This window comes from Bos mutus, chromosome 5, assembly GCF_027580195.1.
Source record: "Bos mutus isolate GX-2022 chromosome 5, NWIPB_WYAK_1.1, whole genome shotgun sequence".
In the NCBI taxonomy this organism is placed as follows: domain Eukaryota; kingdom Metazoa; phylum Chordata; class Mammalia; order Artiodactyla; family Bovidae; genus Bos; species Bos mutus.
Window position 1 is genome coordinate 94628279 of NC_091621.1, and position 15613 is coordinate 94643891.

The 15613-nt window shown below is 39.6% G+C and overlaps 1 protein-coding gene across 1 annotated transcript in view; it reads right to left on the minus strand.

Moving 5' to 3' along the window:
- The window catches only part of OVCH1 (ovochymase 1), a 96432-nt gene that overhangs the window by 14550 nt on the left and 66269 nt on the right, over positions 1-15613 (minus strand). Inside the window, exons 18-20 of the mRNA XM_070371265.1 lie at positions 9292-9417; positions 5099-5146; positions 3883-4107 (exon numbers count right to left, since the gene is read on the minus strand). Coding sequence (XP_070227366.1) covers positions 3883-4107; positions 5099-5146; positions 9292-9417 — 399 coding nt within the window. The remainder of the gene's footprint in view (positions 1-3882; positions 4108-5098; positions 5147-9291; positions 9418-15613) is intronic.

A 15613-nucleotide genomic window follows, 5' to 3' on the forward strand; every position in this document is an offset into this window, starting at 1 on the left:
TTCACTGTTCACTGGAAACTATCACATCATTAATATGTTATCCAGCAATACACAATAAAAAGTTTTTTTTTTTAAATAATTCACTTGTCACTCTAAAATCCATTCCCAACATGGTAGCCACAGCAGCTCTCAAATTAGTTCCTTGTCCAAAACCTTTAATGACCTCCCACTGGATGGGAATAAAGTCCACTCATTACCATAACCTGAGCTGTATGACCTGAGGGAAAAACCTTCATCTTCTACAACCTCACCTCATTCCAGTCCGTCCTCAATCTCTAGCCACTCTGATCTTTGACAGTTCCCAAAGTTACCAAACTATTCCCATATTCAAGGCCTTTTTATCATTTATTTTTTCATCAAATATTTATTTTCAGGTAGTACTTTAGACATTGGAGATAAAGCAGTGAACAGGAGACTAAGTTCTGTTATCAGGATATTTTCATTCTGGTGGAGGGAAACAGATTCTAAACAAATAAATATACATGCTGCCAGGTCATGATTAACGCCAAGAAGGAAAAGTGTAAGAGGATTATTTAGATGATGTGGTACAAGAGGCCTTAGATTATATAATATCTGGACAGATACCTGAACAAACTAAGGAAGTGAGTCTTGAAGTCACACTGGGGCCAAGCAAGAATATGCTGTTAGTCCAAGGAAGAATAAAGAATCCAGTGTGCCTGGTTTTGGGTGAAGGAGAAGGAGAACGGTAGGGTGTAAGGTCAGACCTGAGATACTAGACACCTTCGCACATGCTATCTTGGCCTTGCCTGACTGTTTCCTTGTCATTCTTTGGATCTCAAATGCACTCCTTCAATGAGGCCTTCCATGACCATCTTAACTAAAGCAACTGTGTACCCACTATTATTCCATACTGCTGCTGCAACTAATTTCCTTCAGACTATGTTGACATAGGGTTTCCCTGGTAGCTCAGCTGGTAAAGAATCCACCTGCAATGCAGGAGACCCCAGTACGATTCCTGGGTTGGGAAGATCCCCTGGAGAAGGGATAGGCTACCCAATCCAGTATTCTTGGGCTTTCCTGGTGGCTCACATGGTAAAGAGTCCACCTGCAATGCAGGAGACCTGAGTTCAATCCCTGGGATGGGAAGATCCCTTGGAGGAGAGCATGGCAACCCAATCCAGTATTCTTGCCTAGAGAATCCCCATGGATAGAGGAGCCTGGCAGGCTATAGTCCATGGGGTCACAAAGAGTCAGACATGACTGAGCAACTAAGCACAGCACACATGTTAACAATCAGTAATTATTTGATTATTATTTATTGTTAAATACTATTATTAGTTTTTTTTTATTATTATGTCTTTTCAGAAGAAGGTGGCAATGATCACTTCTGAACTGTTCACCATTGTGTCTTCAAAATGTCTAACACTAGAAAATGCTCAGTCATGAATTAATCTGACATGTATATTTAATATGGTGTTAACTAGTTACTGATGTCTTACCTTTATGGGGTAAATGAAAGAATGAAGAAAAGATGAACCTTAATTTTGCTAATTATTTTCATTAATATAGTGTAAAACCATTGCAATGAAACCAGTCTGGAGGCTGTGTACCATTCCATCTATATTCTCAGAAATAATTAAAAAGTAGCTAATGAATTCTCTTTAGGTGAGAAAATATTTAGTAAGAAAAGATAACTGAGACAATATAGACAATGTGGATCTATATTTGGGCTAGCTCTTCTCATCAGATGGGAGAATAGCAATAGGGTTCAATGTTCAACAGTTTAACAATGCTTATAAAATTGCATATTTCACTGAACTAAAACTACTGTAAGTATATAAAATTATATGAAATAAAACTGTGTAAACTAGCAAACTAATGTTAGTGACCTCACTTTTATATAAAATTGTGTAAGCTAATTACAGAAATAAGAGTTGTCACATTTTTAATGTTTTGACCCATGAATTTTTGATTAATCGGAACTTTTAAAGATGAATAATGTTGCCAGGTTGAAAAACAGTAAAATGAGAAATAGGAAAGCAGCCCTGACATCCAGAAACTGGTCCAGCACTCACAACTGAATCAGGGTCTCCTATTAGATACAAACAGTCTCACAGGACACCAACATCAGACTGTCTCTAAATCTGTGATAAGACAAAAACAAGGTCATCTGTAACCAACAAAACACCAAACATTGACCTCTCGGCTAAAATGAAGACTTGCTACTTCTTTACCAATTACAGTTTTACCTGTATTCTGCTGCTGCTGCTGCTGCTGCTAAGTCGCTTCAGTCGTGTCCAGCTCTGTGCGACCCCATAGACGGCAGCCCACCAGCCTCCCCCGTCCCTGGGATTCTCCAGGCAAGAACACTGGAGTGGGTTGCCATTTCCTTCTCCAGTGCATGAAAGTGAAAAGTGAAAGTGAAGTCGCTCAGTTGTGTCCGACTCAGCGACCCCACGGACTGCAGCCTACCAGGCTCCTCCGTACTCTAGTCACGCCTAGATACCCAATCATAAATTTGCCCCACTTTCTCACCCCCTTCCTGCAAGCAATCTAGAGCAAATTTCACTTCCTTAGTGTGGGTGTGCTGTCATGTCTGACTCTTTGCAACCCCATGGATTGTAGCCCATCAGGCTCCTCTGTCCATGGAATTTCTCAGGCAAGAAAACTGGAGTGAGTGAGTTGCCATTTCCTTCTCCAGGGGATCTTCCTGGCCTTCCCAATTGAACCTGCATCTTCTGCATTGGCAGGCAGATTCTTTACCACTGCACCTCCTGGTAAGCCGTTCCACTTCCCTAGAATTTAGAATTTGGGCTTTGAATGGGTAATTTTTAAGAAAGTCCTCTTCCCTAGACCCTCTCCAAAATTACTCATTCAAAACCCAAATCCTATAGGGTTCTTTCTACCATCCTGTTAACACTCCATGGTTTTCAAGGATATGTGTTTTCTTTTTCCAAAATGAGTAATAAATCAAACTTGTTCAATTCCAGGTGTGTTCCAAGGGTCTTAGGTTGAAAGGCATTCTGGAGAATTATATCAGATAATTCTGGATCTGATACCATAGATGATTCATATTAATCTCATGGAGAACTAACAGCTTGATATTTTGTGTCTCCACCACCTCTATTCTAATTGCTTTAGAATTCTTGGCAGGAACCAAACTCACTGATAAGAAAAAATTTAAGTAGCTTTGGAATTTCAAAGTACATTGCTAAGCCTATTGATGTTATAAATCCTAGAATATCACAAGAGTGGTTAAGATCTTTGTAAAAAGATAGCTTCAAACCTCTTCTCCTGTCCTTTGTGATAGGTGGATTGTAATGGCATCCTGATTAGCAGAACTGGTTGGAAATTAGAGAATGGGATACAATATTGAATTACAAAATCTTTGGAAAAGTTCCCTCTATGAGTCAGTCTCAGGACATTGTCTGACATTCAAATATAGTAGACGTCATGTGGTCATTAAATCTCTAAAGATTATTCAAGTTAATTGGTTTTTTTTTTTTTTTGTAATTTACCTTGTATCTAAAGAGAGCTACCTTTATTGTGAGGATGAAATCTAAGTAAACACATTTTCAAAAAGCTGTCTAAAAATGCAGTTTAGGCAACAGAAACTCTTCAAATATATGACTTCCTGAGAAAAACAAAATTAGTGTGCTCTCTGATGATAAAATGAGATAGGAATCACTGAAATCAAGAAAAGCTGGAATTAAAGGTGAAGAGCCATTGAGTGTGGTCTTATGCTCATCCCACTGTGTTTAATAATATTCAGGATTCTGATGAAAGATCTGATGGAAAGTCTCTGACAGCAAATGATATTGCTCCCAAGGCAAATGTAGATCATGTTTGCCACATATATAATTATATAAATGTTCTTATGAATGCTTCTCAACATAGGACATTTAAGATGGTTCAGTTTACCAAGTAATCTTGATTGCTGATCTGGTCCATCATAAATATTGAAATAATCCCATTCACAGTTCCAAGATTCTTCCATTATAAAATCTTTAATCAATGCCTTCATTTTATTTCCAGATATAGAATAAAAAGTCCAAGTGCAGTTCAGCATATTAGGATAAATGTTAGGATAATTGGGAGATGTGATCTCAAAAGAACTAACTGCAATCAGATCCAATATTGGACACCCTTGAGGCAAAAAGAAAAAAATATTGTATGCAATAGTCAAGGAGCTGAGTTACTACTTTTTGGATCTGGTTTTAATGTCTACAACAGGTCATTAAAACCTTAAACTGCAATGTACTTCTATTAAGTTATATTACTCTTTACTTCCATAGATCCTTATATATGGTGACACAGGGTATGAATGACTTTTGTTCTGAGAAACTGACCCTTCTCAAAAGAAGACAAAGTTCTGTGACTTTAACTGACAAACTATGAACCACTAAGTCACCCACATATACATTGTGATGTAGCTTTGTTGCTTATCTTTAGCACGCAATCTTCTAAACCCCTGAGTAAATTACATACTTCTAAAATTCAGCCTATACTAAAAATTATAATCATTTTATTTGGTAAGGAAATTTGGATCACTCTCAGATAGTTGAAATCAGGATATTAAGGTTCACAAGGGCCAAGAAGCTACTACACCAAGAAGAGAACTGAGGAATTTAATGACATTTTGGATTTACTCCAAATGCTCTAGGCATTATTCAAGACAAAATTAATGCCACCCCAAATTGATTTACTTCATCAGTAATCTTGTCATTTTAGTTAACTGTGCAATGGCCCAGCAAAAATAGAGGGTGAAGGATGTCAAAGCACAATCCAGAGGACATAAAGTACATGGAAAGAATGTTAATGAATAACAGAGTTAAAATAGGGGGATCTCATAAACAAAACATGTATTTCTTACACAGTAATCAGATAAGGTGCCACCTTCTTACTCTCTACTCTCTGATCTGCCCTAGGTCTCCACTACCTCCAAAGTTTGACACTCAGAAAATTAATATAAGTTCATATCTCATTATAAAGCAAATAGAATAAGGACACAACACTGAGAAGTCTTTGATAGCAGTCAAAGTATACTTATTCCTAAACAGTGTTTAGCAGAAGGAAATTCCTCACTCTATTTCTATATCAGGTAACCAAAGGCAGATCAACAAAGCCAATTCCTTACCTCCTTTATCCTCTTTACCATTAACTTTAATGTTTCCTCTCATGGAACCTAGAATAAGAGAATTCTTAAGGTCAATATATCCTAATTAATGCTTTATATTTTTTATTTTTTGTTTAAGTGATACACTTACATTGGAGAAAATTTCCAAAAGACAGATTTCAAAAAAGGAAATAAAGTCTCCTGTAATTCCATCCTACAAGTAACCAATACTCATATTTTAATGTAAATCCTGCTTTTCCCTAAGCTATAGTGTACATTTTTTTAAAACTGTATTTCACTTTACATCATTGTAACTTCCCCCAATTGTGAATATTTTTCCATATGACTAAATATCACACATATATTTTAATGTTCACATAGATATTAATGTTACAGTTTCCACTGATATATTTTGATTTGTAATCTCATGAGTATGAATGATGAGTCAGACCTTTTTAAAAATATTTATTTATTTATTTATTTTTGGCTATGCTGGGTCTTTGTTGCTACATGGGCTTTTGTCTAGTTGCAGTTCATGGGTTTCTCATTGTGGTGGCTTCTCTTGTTGCAAAGCATGGGCTCTAGGGCTCGGGTTTCAGTGGTTGTGGCATGTGGGCTCAGTAGTTGTGGCTCCTGAGCTCTAGAGCACAGGCTCAATAGTCGTGGTGCACGGGCTTAGCTGCTCCACGCTATATGGGATCTTCCCAGACCAGGGATCAAACTTGCATCTCCAGCATTAGCAGGCAAATTCTTTATCACTGGGCCACCAGGGAAAGCCGAATGAGTCAGATTTTTAACAAACTTCACATACAGGGTGAACCTATAACATTTCTGCTGTTGTTGGAAAAATGTCTGTGCTAAAGGTTGTTTATGTTTATCCGAAAACAGAAATTGAACATGTGTACAAAATCTGCTTAGTTGACTCGTACTCATTCTTTAGCTCTCAGCCAAAGGGATTTTCATAAGCAAGACAGATGTATTTCTTACTCATTTACTAGGTAAGGAGCTACTACCTTACTGTCTACTCACTAACCTACCCCAGCTAGAATGTCATTTCCTTTATTCAAACAATTATTGAGCATCATCTATTTGTAGGCATGGTTGCACGATTTGGAGGGAACAGCAGGGGGGTGTGCTTGGTGTGGCTGAGCGACAGCAGAAAGGCTGGTGTGGCTGGGGAAAATGATCAGAGAGGTAGTCAACGAGGTAGCCAAGAACAAGATCATACAGAATCTCATGTGGTTTAGTCACTAAGTCATGTCTGACTCTTGCGGCCCCATGGACTGTAGCCCACCAGGCTCCTGTGTCCATGGGATTTTCCAGGCAAGAATACTGGAGTGGATTGCCATTTCATTCTCCAGAGGATCTTCCTGATCCAGGGATTGAACCCAGGTCTCTTGCATTGCAGGCAGATTCTTTACCGACTGAGCTAATCTCATAGGTCACTGTAAAGCCAACTAAGAGTGAGCTGGGACAACATTGAAAGGTTTTAAGCAGAGGAATAACATGATGTGAATTATTCATTTAAAAATGATTATTTTGGTGCCTCCCTGGTGGCTCAGTGGTAAAGGATCCGGCTGCCAATGCAGGAGACAGGTGCCTGGTCTGGGAAGATCCCACGTGCTGAGGAGCAACTAGGCCTGTGTGCCACAACTACTGTGCTCTAGAGCCCCAGAGCTTCAGTTACTTAGCCCAGATACCACAACTACTGAAGACCCCTTGCCTAGAGCCTGTGCTCTGCAACAAGAGAAGCCACCGCAGTGAGAAGCCCACACACTACAGCCAGAGAGTAGCCCCTACTTGTCACAACCAGAGAAAAGTCCACGCAGCAAAGAAGACCCAGCACAGTCAAATAATCAAACAAAATTTTTTTAAATATTTAAAAAATGATCATTCTGGCTGTTAAGAGTAAAACAGACTAAGCAAAGGCTTGTATCAGAACATTATGGTGGAATTGTTGAGAGGTAGTTGGATTCTAGATTAATTTTGCTGTAGGTCCACAGATGAACTAAATCTGATGACAGATGTGAGAAGAAAAGTCAAGGATGAACAGTATAACAGCTTGAACACTTAATTAGTAAACTGCAGTTGCCATCTACTGAGGTGGGGAAGACTGGTGGAGGAAGAATCTGGAAACAGAGGTAGGAAATCAAGAGTTGCATTTTGGTCATGTTAAATTTGAGATGCTTATTAGATACCCAGATGAAGAGGGAGGCAATTGCATATACAGTCCTGGAGTTCAAATTAGAAGATGGAGATATACTTTGAGCGTTATCTGTGTAAAGATGGTCTTTAAAACTAGGGATTGGATGATATCACTTAAGAGTGAGTGTAGGTAAAGAACAAAACAAAGTCAAGGACTGGGTCCCAGCACACCTCAGCTTTTAATGGTAGGAAAAATGAGGCGCGACCAGCCAAAAGACTCTAAGGAGATCAGTGAGGAAAGAAGAGAGTCAAGTAACAGTGGTTTCCTGGAGGCCATGACAAATGAAATTCTAGAAGGAAGAAGAGGTCATCCATGCAAAATGCAGCTGTTTATGACAGAGAAGTAACTGTCGGATCTCAAATTGTGGGGGTCACTGGTATCTTTGGCAAGAACACCATCTGGGGAAGGGTAAGAAAGAAAGCCTTATAGGAATGGATTCAAGAAAAAGTGAAACAGTAGAAGGGGAGAGAGTGACTAGAAATACGTTTGAAGGTGTTTTGCTATAACAGAGCAAAGATTTCCCAGAATTCCATGCCCATCCTTTACCAAACTAAATAAGACCCCTCTGTCAAATCTTAATATAGTCATTTTTTCACTGTATATTTTTCTGAGATTATTTGATTAGTTGACTGAAACAAAAACGCAAAACATGAGAGCTATGAGTTTTGTTTCACGTAGGGTCTTATGGAGGACTATACCCATGAGACAACCTCTCAGTAGCTCTGAACAAGCTGTTGCAAAGAGGTAGGGGGGAGCCAGTCTAAATGTCGTTTTGGCTAGGGGAGTATGGACAGTTAAGTACATGTCTTGAAAGAAGATTACTGCTGGTCACAAGGAACAGAGATCTCAGGCTAATGATTTTAGTGCTTTTACATGAAAATATGAAATCTGAGTTCATTAAAATTCTTCCTGAAATACACATCTAGCTATGTAAGGGGCCTGCTTGTTCAAAGCACAGAGCATCCTGTTATCACCTTAATTTCCTCTCTCTGAAGCACAGAGTGCACTGTCCATCAGCTACTGCAGTGGCTTAATCCTGGTAGAACTGGGTGATAAGCAACACTCTCGTCCTTCTCTATTTACAGATATTGACTATCTCCCCACTAGACTGTCAACTCTTCTAAGGCAGGGACAGTCTTGCTCATCACTGAATCCTCAGTGCTTTAAACATGGCATAGCATAAGTTTAAAACCATTTGCTGATAATCTGAATAATTAAAGGCTTAAATGGGAAATTTGATTCTGTTTATGTTAGCCCCTTATGGTACACCTTTCACTTATGTAATTTGAACTTGATGCAAATCTTCGTTTTCTCCATCCAACATTTCTCACATTACCAGACTAAGAAAGTAAAAATTTTTTTGTAGAAATAACTCTCCAATTATATTTCAATTAACATTTTTAATGTGTATGATTTGATAAATCTTAAGAACTAGAGCAACTCTAATGTTTAATTCAGAATTAAGCATAATTGCAAATGTTTTCTTCATAACACCCAATTTCCATAATTTGCAGTACTTCTCAATTTTCATAATGCTATCAGTGCCTTCACCCAACTATAGGAATGCTGGGCAAAGCATATATGTCAATAATCTGGTTATAACTAATATATATGAACTATCCACCAAACAAGTTTTAAAAAAGGAATCAATTACTCTTGATATTAGTACATTAAGGAAACCAATTTCAATACAGAAAAATTACTTGAAACTTTTAGGCTAGGGATAAAAAATTCCTACTGTATTGTTATAATATTCCAAGTATACAGAAAACTACAGAATTATTAGGTACTATAATAAAAACTGAAAAATTTGATAAATCTTATACTTTATGAAGGTTTACTTTGATGCCTCCACAGATTATAGAAGTTACAACCTTAAATACTATCTTTTTCTCTTCTAAAGCTTACAAATGAAATGAAGAACAAATTATTTTATGACATATTTTCTAATAAAGCATAATAAAGCAAAAACATACAGATATAAATATGAAAAAAGTAACAGACTTACCAGACATATGAAAAGAATATCTCAAAGAAAATTCTTTCATGGCCAAACTTGCATTGTATGTGAAAATCAACATCATAAGAGGACCATGAGACTTTAATGAAGGTGAATCTCCTTCACATAGATTTCCTAGCCAAAAAACAACAAAACAACCCCACCCCCGCAAAACAACATTCTTAGCATTCATCAAGGTAAAAGTTATTGAGCAAAGTAAAAGGAAAAAATCCTATTTTTAATACAAATTTATACTTTATCTACTACCAACAATTTAATAATGGGAAATTAAGCATAACAAAGCCCAATTAGAACAGATATGTCCTAGATTTCAAAGTGTAAGCAGTTCTAAGAAAGTGGTTCCTAACCAACTAGGACATTGTACCCCATTCTCATAATGTCTGAAATACTTAAGTAGATCTTTTAAAGCTATATAATATAAAAGAAGGTAACATAGTCTGGCTAGGTCATCAGGGAACTAAAAGATATTTTGTCACCAGATTGAAATAACCATACATAAAGAAGTATATTTGAGCTTTTGTTACATACAACTTTCATTTATCCACAGCACAACCAAATGAATAAGAGGCAAGGTACAGTAACTGGCATAAAAGTCAAAACTGCTAGCTGGTCTAAATGAGATTTTTTAGGCAACAGTTCTTAGAGGTCTCCTGTGAGTCAGAATCCTAGGGCTAATTAGTAATGGTTTTGCTCAACCTCCCGTTGCCCCTGGATTTCTAAAAGCATCCTTCAGAAGATGATGGAGACTGATCTTTACCCATGGTCTCTCTCTTGTGAGGCTGACTGGTAATAGCCAGATTGCTGTTATAAAGTTCTCTGTAACTGCTACCCTGTGAATCTAGTTCAACTTCTAGAATATAATATTTTTCTTTCATCTCCTGATTTTTATAGTTTTCTTTATGATCAGAATGTTTAATCCTTCACTACAGAAAATCTGGACAATTTAAAAAATAATTACTTATAACCTTGCAGTCCAGAAATATCCACTTAAACATATTGGTGTGTTTCTCCCTATGATAGGGACAGAATGGGATGATCAAATAGTGAGCACAATGGTGAGTTCCCCATTAGGAAACTGTAGATAGAGAGGGAACTACAGGGGGCTTTCAGAGACCACAATAAGACTAATGATCATTCAAGAAAGTAATAGGAAAATTCTGAAACAATGTGGGCTTGCTTGACTCATAACGCAAAACAAGTCACTTAACATCAAAGTCAGACTGGCTTACTTAATGATAAAATCAAGCTAACTTCAGTTCAGTTCAGTCGCTCAGTCGTGTCTGACTCTTTGCGACTCCATGGACTGTAGCACACCAGGCTTCCCTGGCCATCACCAACTCCCAGGGCTCGCTCATACTCATGGCCATCGAGTCGGTGATGCCATCCAACCATCTCATCCTCTGGCATCCCCTTCTCTTCCCACCTTCACTCTTTCCCAGCATCAGGGTCTTTTCCAATGAGTCAGTTCTTCACATCAGGTGGCCAAAGTATTGGAGTTTCAGCTTCAACATCAGCCCTTCCAATGAATATTCAGGAATGATTTCCTTTACGATTGACGGTTTGATCTCCTTGCAATCCAAGGAACTCTCAAGATTCTTCTCCAACACCACAGTTCAAAAGCATCAATTCTTTGGTGCTCAGCTTTCTTTACAATCCAAATCTCACATCCATACATGACTACTGGAAAGATCATAGCCTTGACTAGATGGACCTTTGTTGGCAAAGTAATGTCTCTGCTTTTTAATATGCTGTCTAAATGGGTCGTGGCTAACTTAGCAACAAAACCATGCAACAGAAACAGAGGACATGCCCACAAACAACAAAACAATGGCAGCATGAAACCTACATCCTGCTCAGTAAGGCCAGTGAGTTAGTAACCCCCAAAACATGTTCTTCGGCCTAGACATGTTCTTTGCACAATGCCCCCCAGACAAAACAACAATAGTAGAAAACAAGGCCTACAAACTGCCCAGTGATGTCATCAAATTAACGACCACCAAAACAGGCTCTGTGCACACAAAAATTTATGGAAAGATGATTTTTCACAATGAAAGGCCCTCACTGTACTGAGACCTGAAAATATTTTTCCAAGTGCTCTGATAGTCGAAGTAAACTTCCCTGCCTACCTGGGGAAGGAAGCTGATGATGGAAGTTCTACTTTCTTTCTACTCAATAAATACAAGAAGATCTCCCTCCCCTCACTCTTACTTGATTACAAAAAAGTAAACCCATTGAGTACGCAGGCAGCGCAATGCTTGTCTTCCCACTTGTGAACCTTACAAATGTCCTATTCTAATAAATCACTTCCTATCAATCACTTTGCTTCTCACTGAACTACTTTGTGGGCTGAGACATAAAGGACTGTGGTGCCAGAGCTCTTCAGAGCCCTGGAAACAACACCCAATGGTTTCAGCTGGTGACCAGAGCAGGATTGTGGTAAGATAAGAAGGTCTGGGGTCGGGTACTAGTAGGGCCACGGGACACCACAGGTCAGAAGTTCTGGGGAGGACACTCCACTGATGACAGCCCATTTCAGTCAGGCCAAGCAACCCCGAGAGCTTTATGGCTCTGACTGGATTCTGAGATACAAGCTAGGGGAACAATGATATGGATGTTTAAAGATCTGGAGAAATGATGACAATCAGTATGGGTTGCCATGGAAAGGTAGTATGGAAATACAGAAAGAGTCTTATTGCTGGTGCAGGAGACAAGGGAAATGGCATGCGAAAAAGAAGGAATTTCACTGTCTGGGTTGCTTTGACCAGGTTTGAGCCCTGGCTACATAGATACATACCATGGCAATGGAATGGCTGTGCTTGTACACATCCAGTCGCTATATGATGTTGCAGGATTTAGCAATCTCTACTCTTCTCTTTGACCCTGAGGTTTTCCTTCTATGCTCTCTATCTGTTCCATATCTTTTAACTCCAAAAGACCTGTATGATCACCAAGGTGTAACAATTCACTCTTCTCTCTCAATTTGGCAGGGAAGCAGCTTACAAGACTCAAAGTACTTTTCCTTAATTACTAGGAGTGTCCAGTTGAGGACCTATCAGGCCCTGATGTCAGTCTTCTCCTCCCTCCAGGCCCTTGCAAATGTTAACCCTTTTATTTCTGACTTGCAGCCAGACAAGTTCCAGATCATCGTCAGCACCACTGGAGACATCTTCTGTACTATTCCTTTGTGGCAATTTCTTGGGCACTAACATCTGGTTGGGAGACTGCTTTGGAAGGGATACCATCTAAAATCATAACTGCCAATCTTGATCAAATTGCACAAAAATAAAACTTATGGATAGCCCAGGAAGCAGAGACCTTTCCTCAGGTTTGGGTCTAAGATGGTCAAATTGAATGAATCCCAGTTGACATCCCTCTGGGACATGTACTCCAGGACTGGAAAAAAAAGTGAACAAGATTTGAAAAAGAAAAAACTTCTCAGCCTATGTAACCAGGTTTGGCTGCAATATAAGTTAGAGAGCCAAGAAAAGTGAGCACCGAACAGGTCTCTAAATTATAATACTATACTACAACTGGATTTATACTCTAGAAGGGAATCAAAATGGGGTGAAATACTACATGTTCAAGTTTTTATGACCTTGTATTTGGGAACTGTAACTGAAAGGGATCTAATATATGTGTAACCCAGAAGCCTAATTTAAGGAACCAATCAGATGACAGTTTACCTGACCCAGTGTACAGGGCCATGCAAAGACCAGACCCCCCACAGAAAGAAGCTGTTGCTCCTGAAGCAGCTGTCAACCCAGTGGGAGTTGTTCCGCATCCTCCTGGAGGAGCTATTGTGCCAACAGAGGTTCTCAGATCTGAGACAGCTACTGCTCCAGCTGAGGCTAAAATCCCAGAGGAAAGTGTGTGCAAAGGTGAGGAGAGGCCACCACCATATTCCAGAACTCCTTCTCTGTTCCTCAAGTCACCCAAGGAGCACAATCTCAGCCCAGCTAGCACCCATAGTGGCCTAAATTACCAGCCACCTGCCCCTACAATCTTGCCTCTGAGCAAAGTTCCTGATGAGAGTCAAGGAACAGTAACAGTCCATGGGCCCTTTTCAAAATATCCGCTCTAAGTCTGGCTGGGGATAAATTGGGAAATTTTACTGAGGACCCTGTAATTTTCACTAAGGAGTTTACCAGGTTAATGAGAACTTTTGATCTCACCTGGGGAGATTTGCAGATTTTTACTATCCCATTGCTGCATCCCAGAGGAAAAACAGGGTATAACACTAGCAGCCAGGGACAGTGCTGACCAAATGGCAACTAGGGCCCAACAAGGACATGCAGTTTTTCAAGTGGGGAATGGCACTGTCCCTGATGCTGATCCGCAGTAGAATCACCAGATGAATTCTACTGACAGGGACAGATAGGACAATATGATTAACTATTTGATAGAAGACATGAATGGTAAAGTCTGTTTATTATGAGAAAGTAAAAGAAGTCCAACAGGGACCGAATGAAAACCCTGCAGTTTTTCAAGAGAGATTAGAGGAAACTTTTAGAAGTATACAAATGAGGATCCCCTTCCCCCGAGGGACAGACCCTTTGTCCTTTTGGCTATGCATTTCAAAGCCCAATCTGTCCCAGACATCAGGCACAAAATTCAAAAGGTATCTGCTGATCCTCAAACCCCTATGAATGATTTACTCCAATTGGCTTATTCAGTTTTCATTATAGGGATGTAGCCCACAGGGCTGAATGCCTGCAGAGAGACAAACAAAAGACTCAAATGATTACAAAGGATTTGTCCACTCAGGGACCACCAAAGGAGAGGCCAGGTTTTTGGGGCCAATCTGACCATGGTGGACCATGAGGCCCATGGGTACCCAACAAAATCACTGTGCCCTGTGTGGACAGAAGAGACACTGGAGGAAAGATTGTGATCAATGTACCCTTTGCCAACAGTCAGTGCATGGGCAGAGGGGACACCTCAGTTGCCAGCAAGTGATGGGGGCCATTAGACTTCACAATCGGAAGATAGAGGGGCCTGAGGCCAGAAGTGGCTCTGCCTAGAGATATCATCTATATAATTAATGCTGAGCCTGGGGTAGTCATTGAAGTAGCAGGCAACTTGATAGAATTTCTTATAGACACTGGTGCAATCTTCTCAGTCTTAACCTAAAGGATTGGAAATCTTAACAATCATAAAGAATATATAATGGGAATATCAGGAAAAAGACAAGGGTACACTTTCCCAGAACAATTTATATGTAACGTTCATGGCCAACTACTTTTACATTCCTTTTTGTTTGTGCCTGATTGTCCCTTTAATGGGAAGAGATTTATTAAACTAGTTAGAGGCCACTCTGTTCCTAAAGGGAACAACGAAACTTTGTGTCACATTGTGCTTAGTTGCTCAGTCGTGTCTGACTCTTAGCAACCCTTTGGATTGTCGCCCGCCAGGCTATTCTGTCCATGGGAATTTTCAGGCACTGGAGTAGGTTGCCATTTCCTCCTCCAGGAGATCTTCCCAATCCCAGGAATGGAAACTGCATGTCCTGTGTATCCTGCACTGTGTATCCTGCAGATTCTTTACCTCTGAGTCACCAGGGAAGCCCTTAAGGAAAACTTATTCATCACCAAATGATTTTAACAGAGAATGAAAATGAACAGACTGAATCTACAACTGAGATAGAAGCCCTAGTAAACCCTGAAGTTTGGAACATTGAGGTTTCAGGCTTAGACAAAGACATCTGACCAGTAGTTATCAAGCTAAGACCTGGATGAGAATATGCCTGTGAAAAACAATATCCCCTAAAGCTAGAAGCCTAGAGAGGAATTTCTCCTACAGTGAAGAAGTATGATTCATATGGATTATTACTGGTACCTTGTCAGTCACCATATTATACTCTGGTATTACCTATTCTTAAACCTGTTGGAGACTATCGATTTGTACAAGACCTAAGGGCTATTAATGAAGCTATTGGACCCATTGATCCTATTGTGCCTAATCCTTAATACTATCCTAACTCAAATCCAGGGGAAGCCAATTGGTTTACTGTGTTAGATTTAAGTGAAAGTGAAAGTCGCTCAGTCAAGTTCTACTCTTTGTAACCCCATGAACTATACATTCCATGGATTTCTCCAGGCCAGAATACTGGAGCCTTTCCCTTCTCCAGGGGAATCTTCCCAACCCAGAAATCAAACTGGGGTCTCCTGCATTGCAGGTGGATTCTTTACCAACTGGGCTATCAGGGAAGCCCAAAGGATGTTTTTTTCTGCATGCCCTTGGCCCAGGAACTTCAATTCCCTTTTGTCCTTGAGTGGACAGGCCCAGAAACAAAAGAAACCCGATAACACAC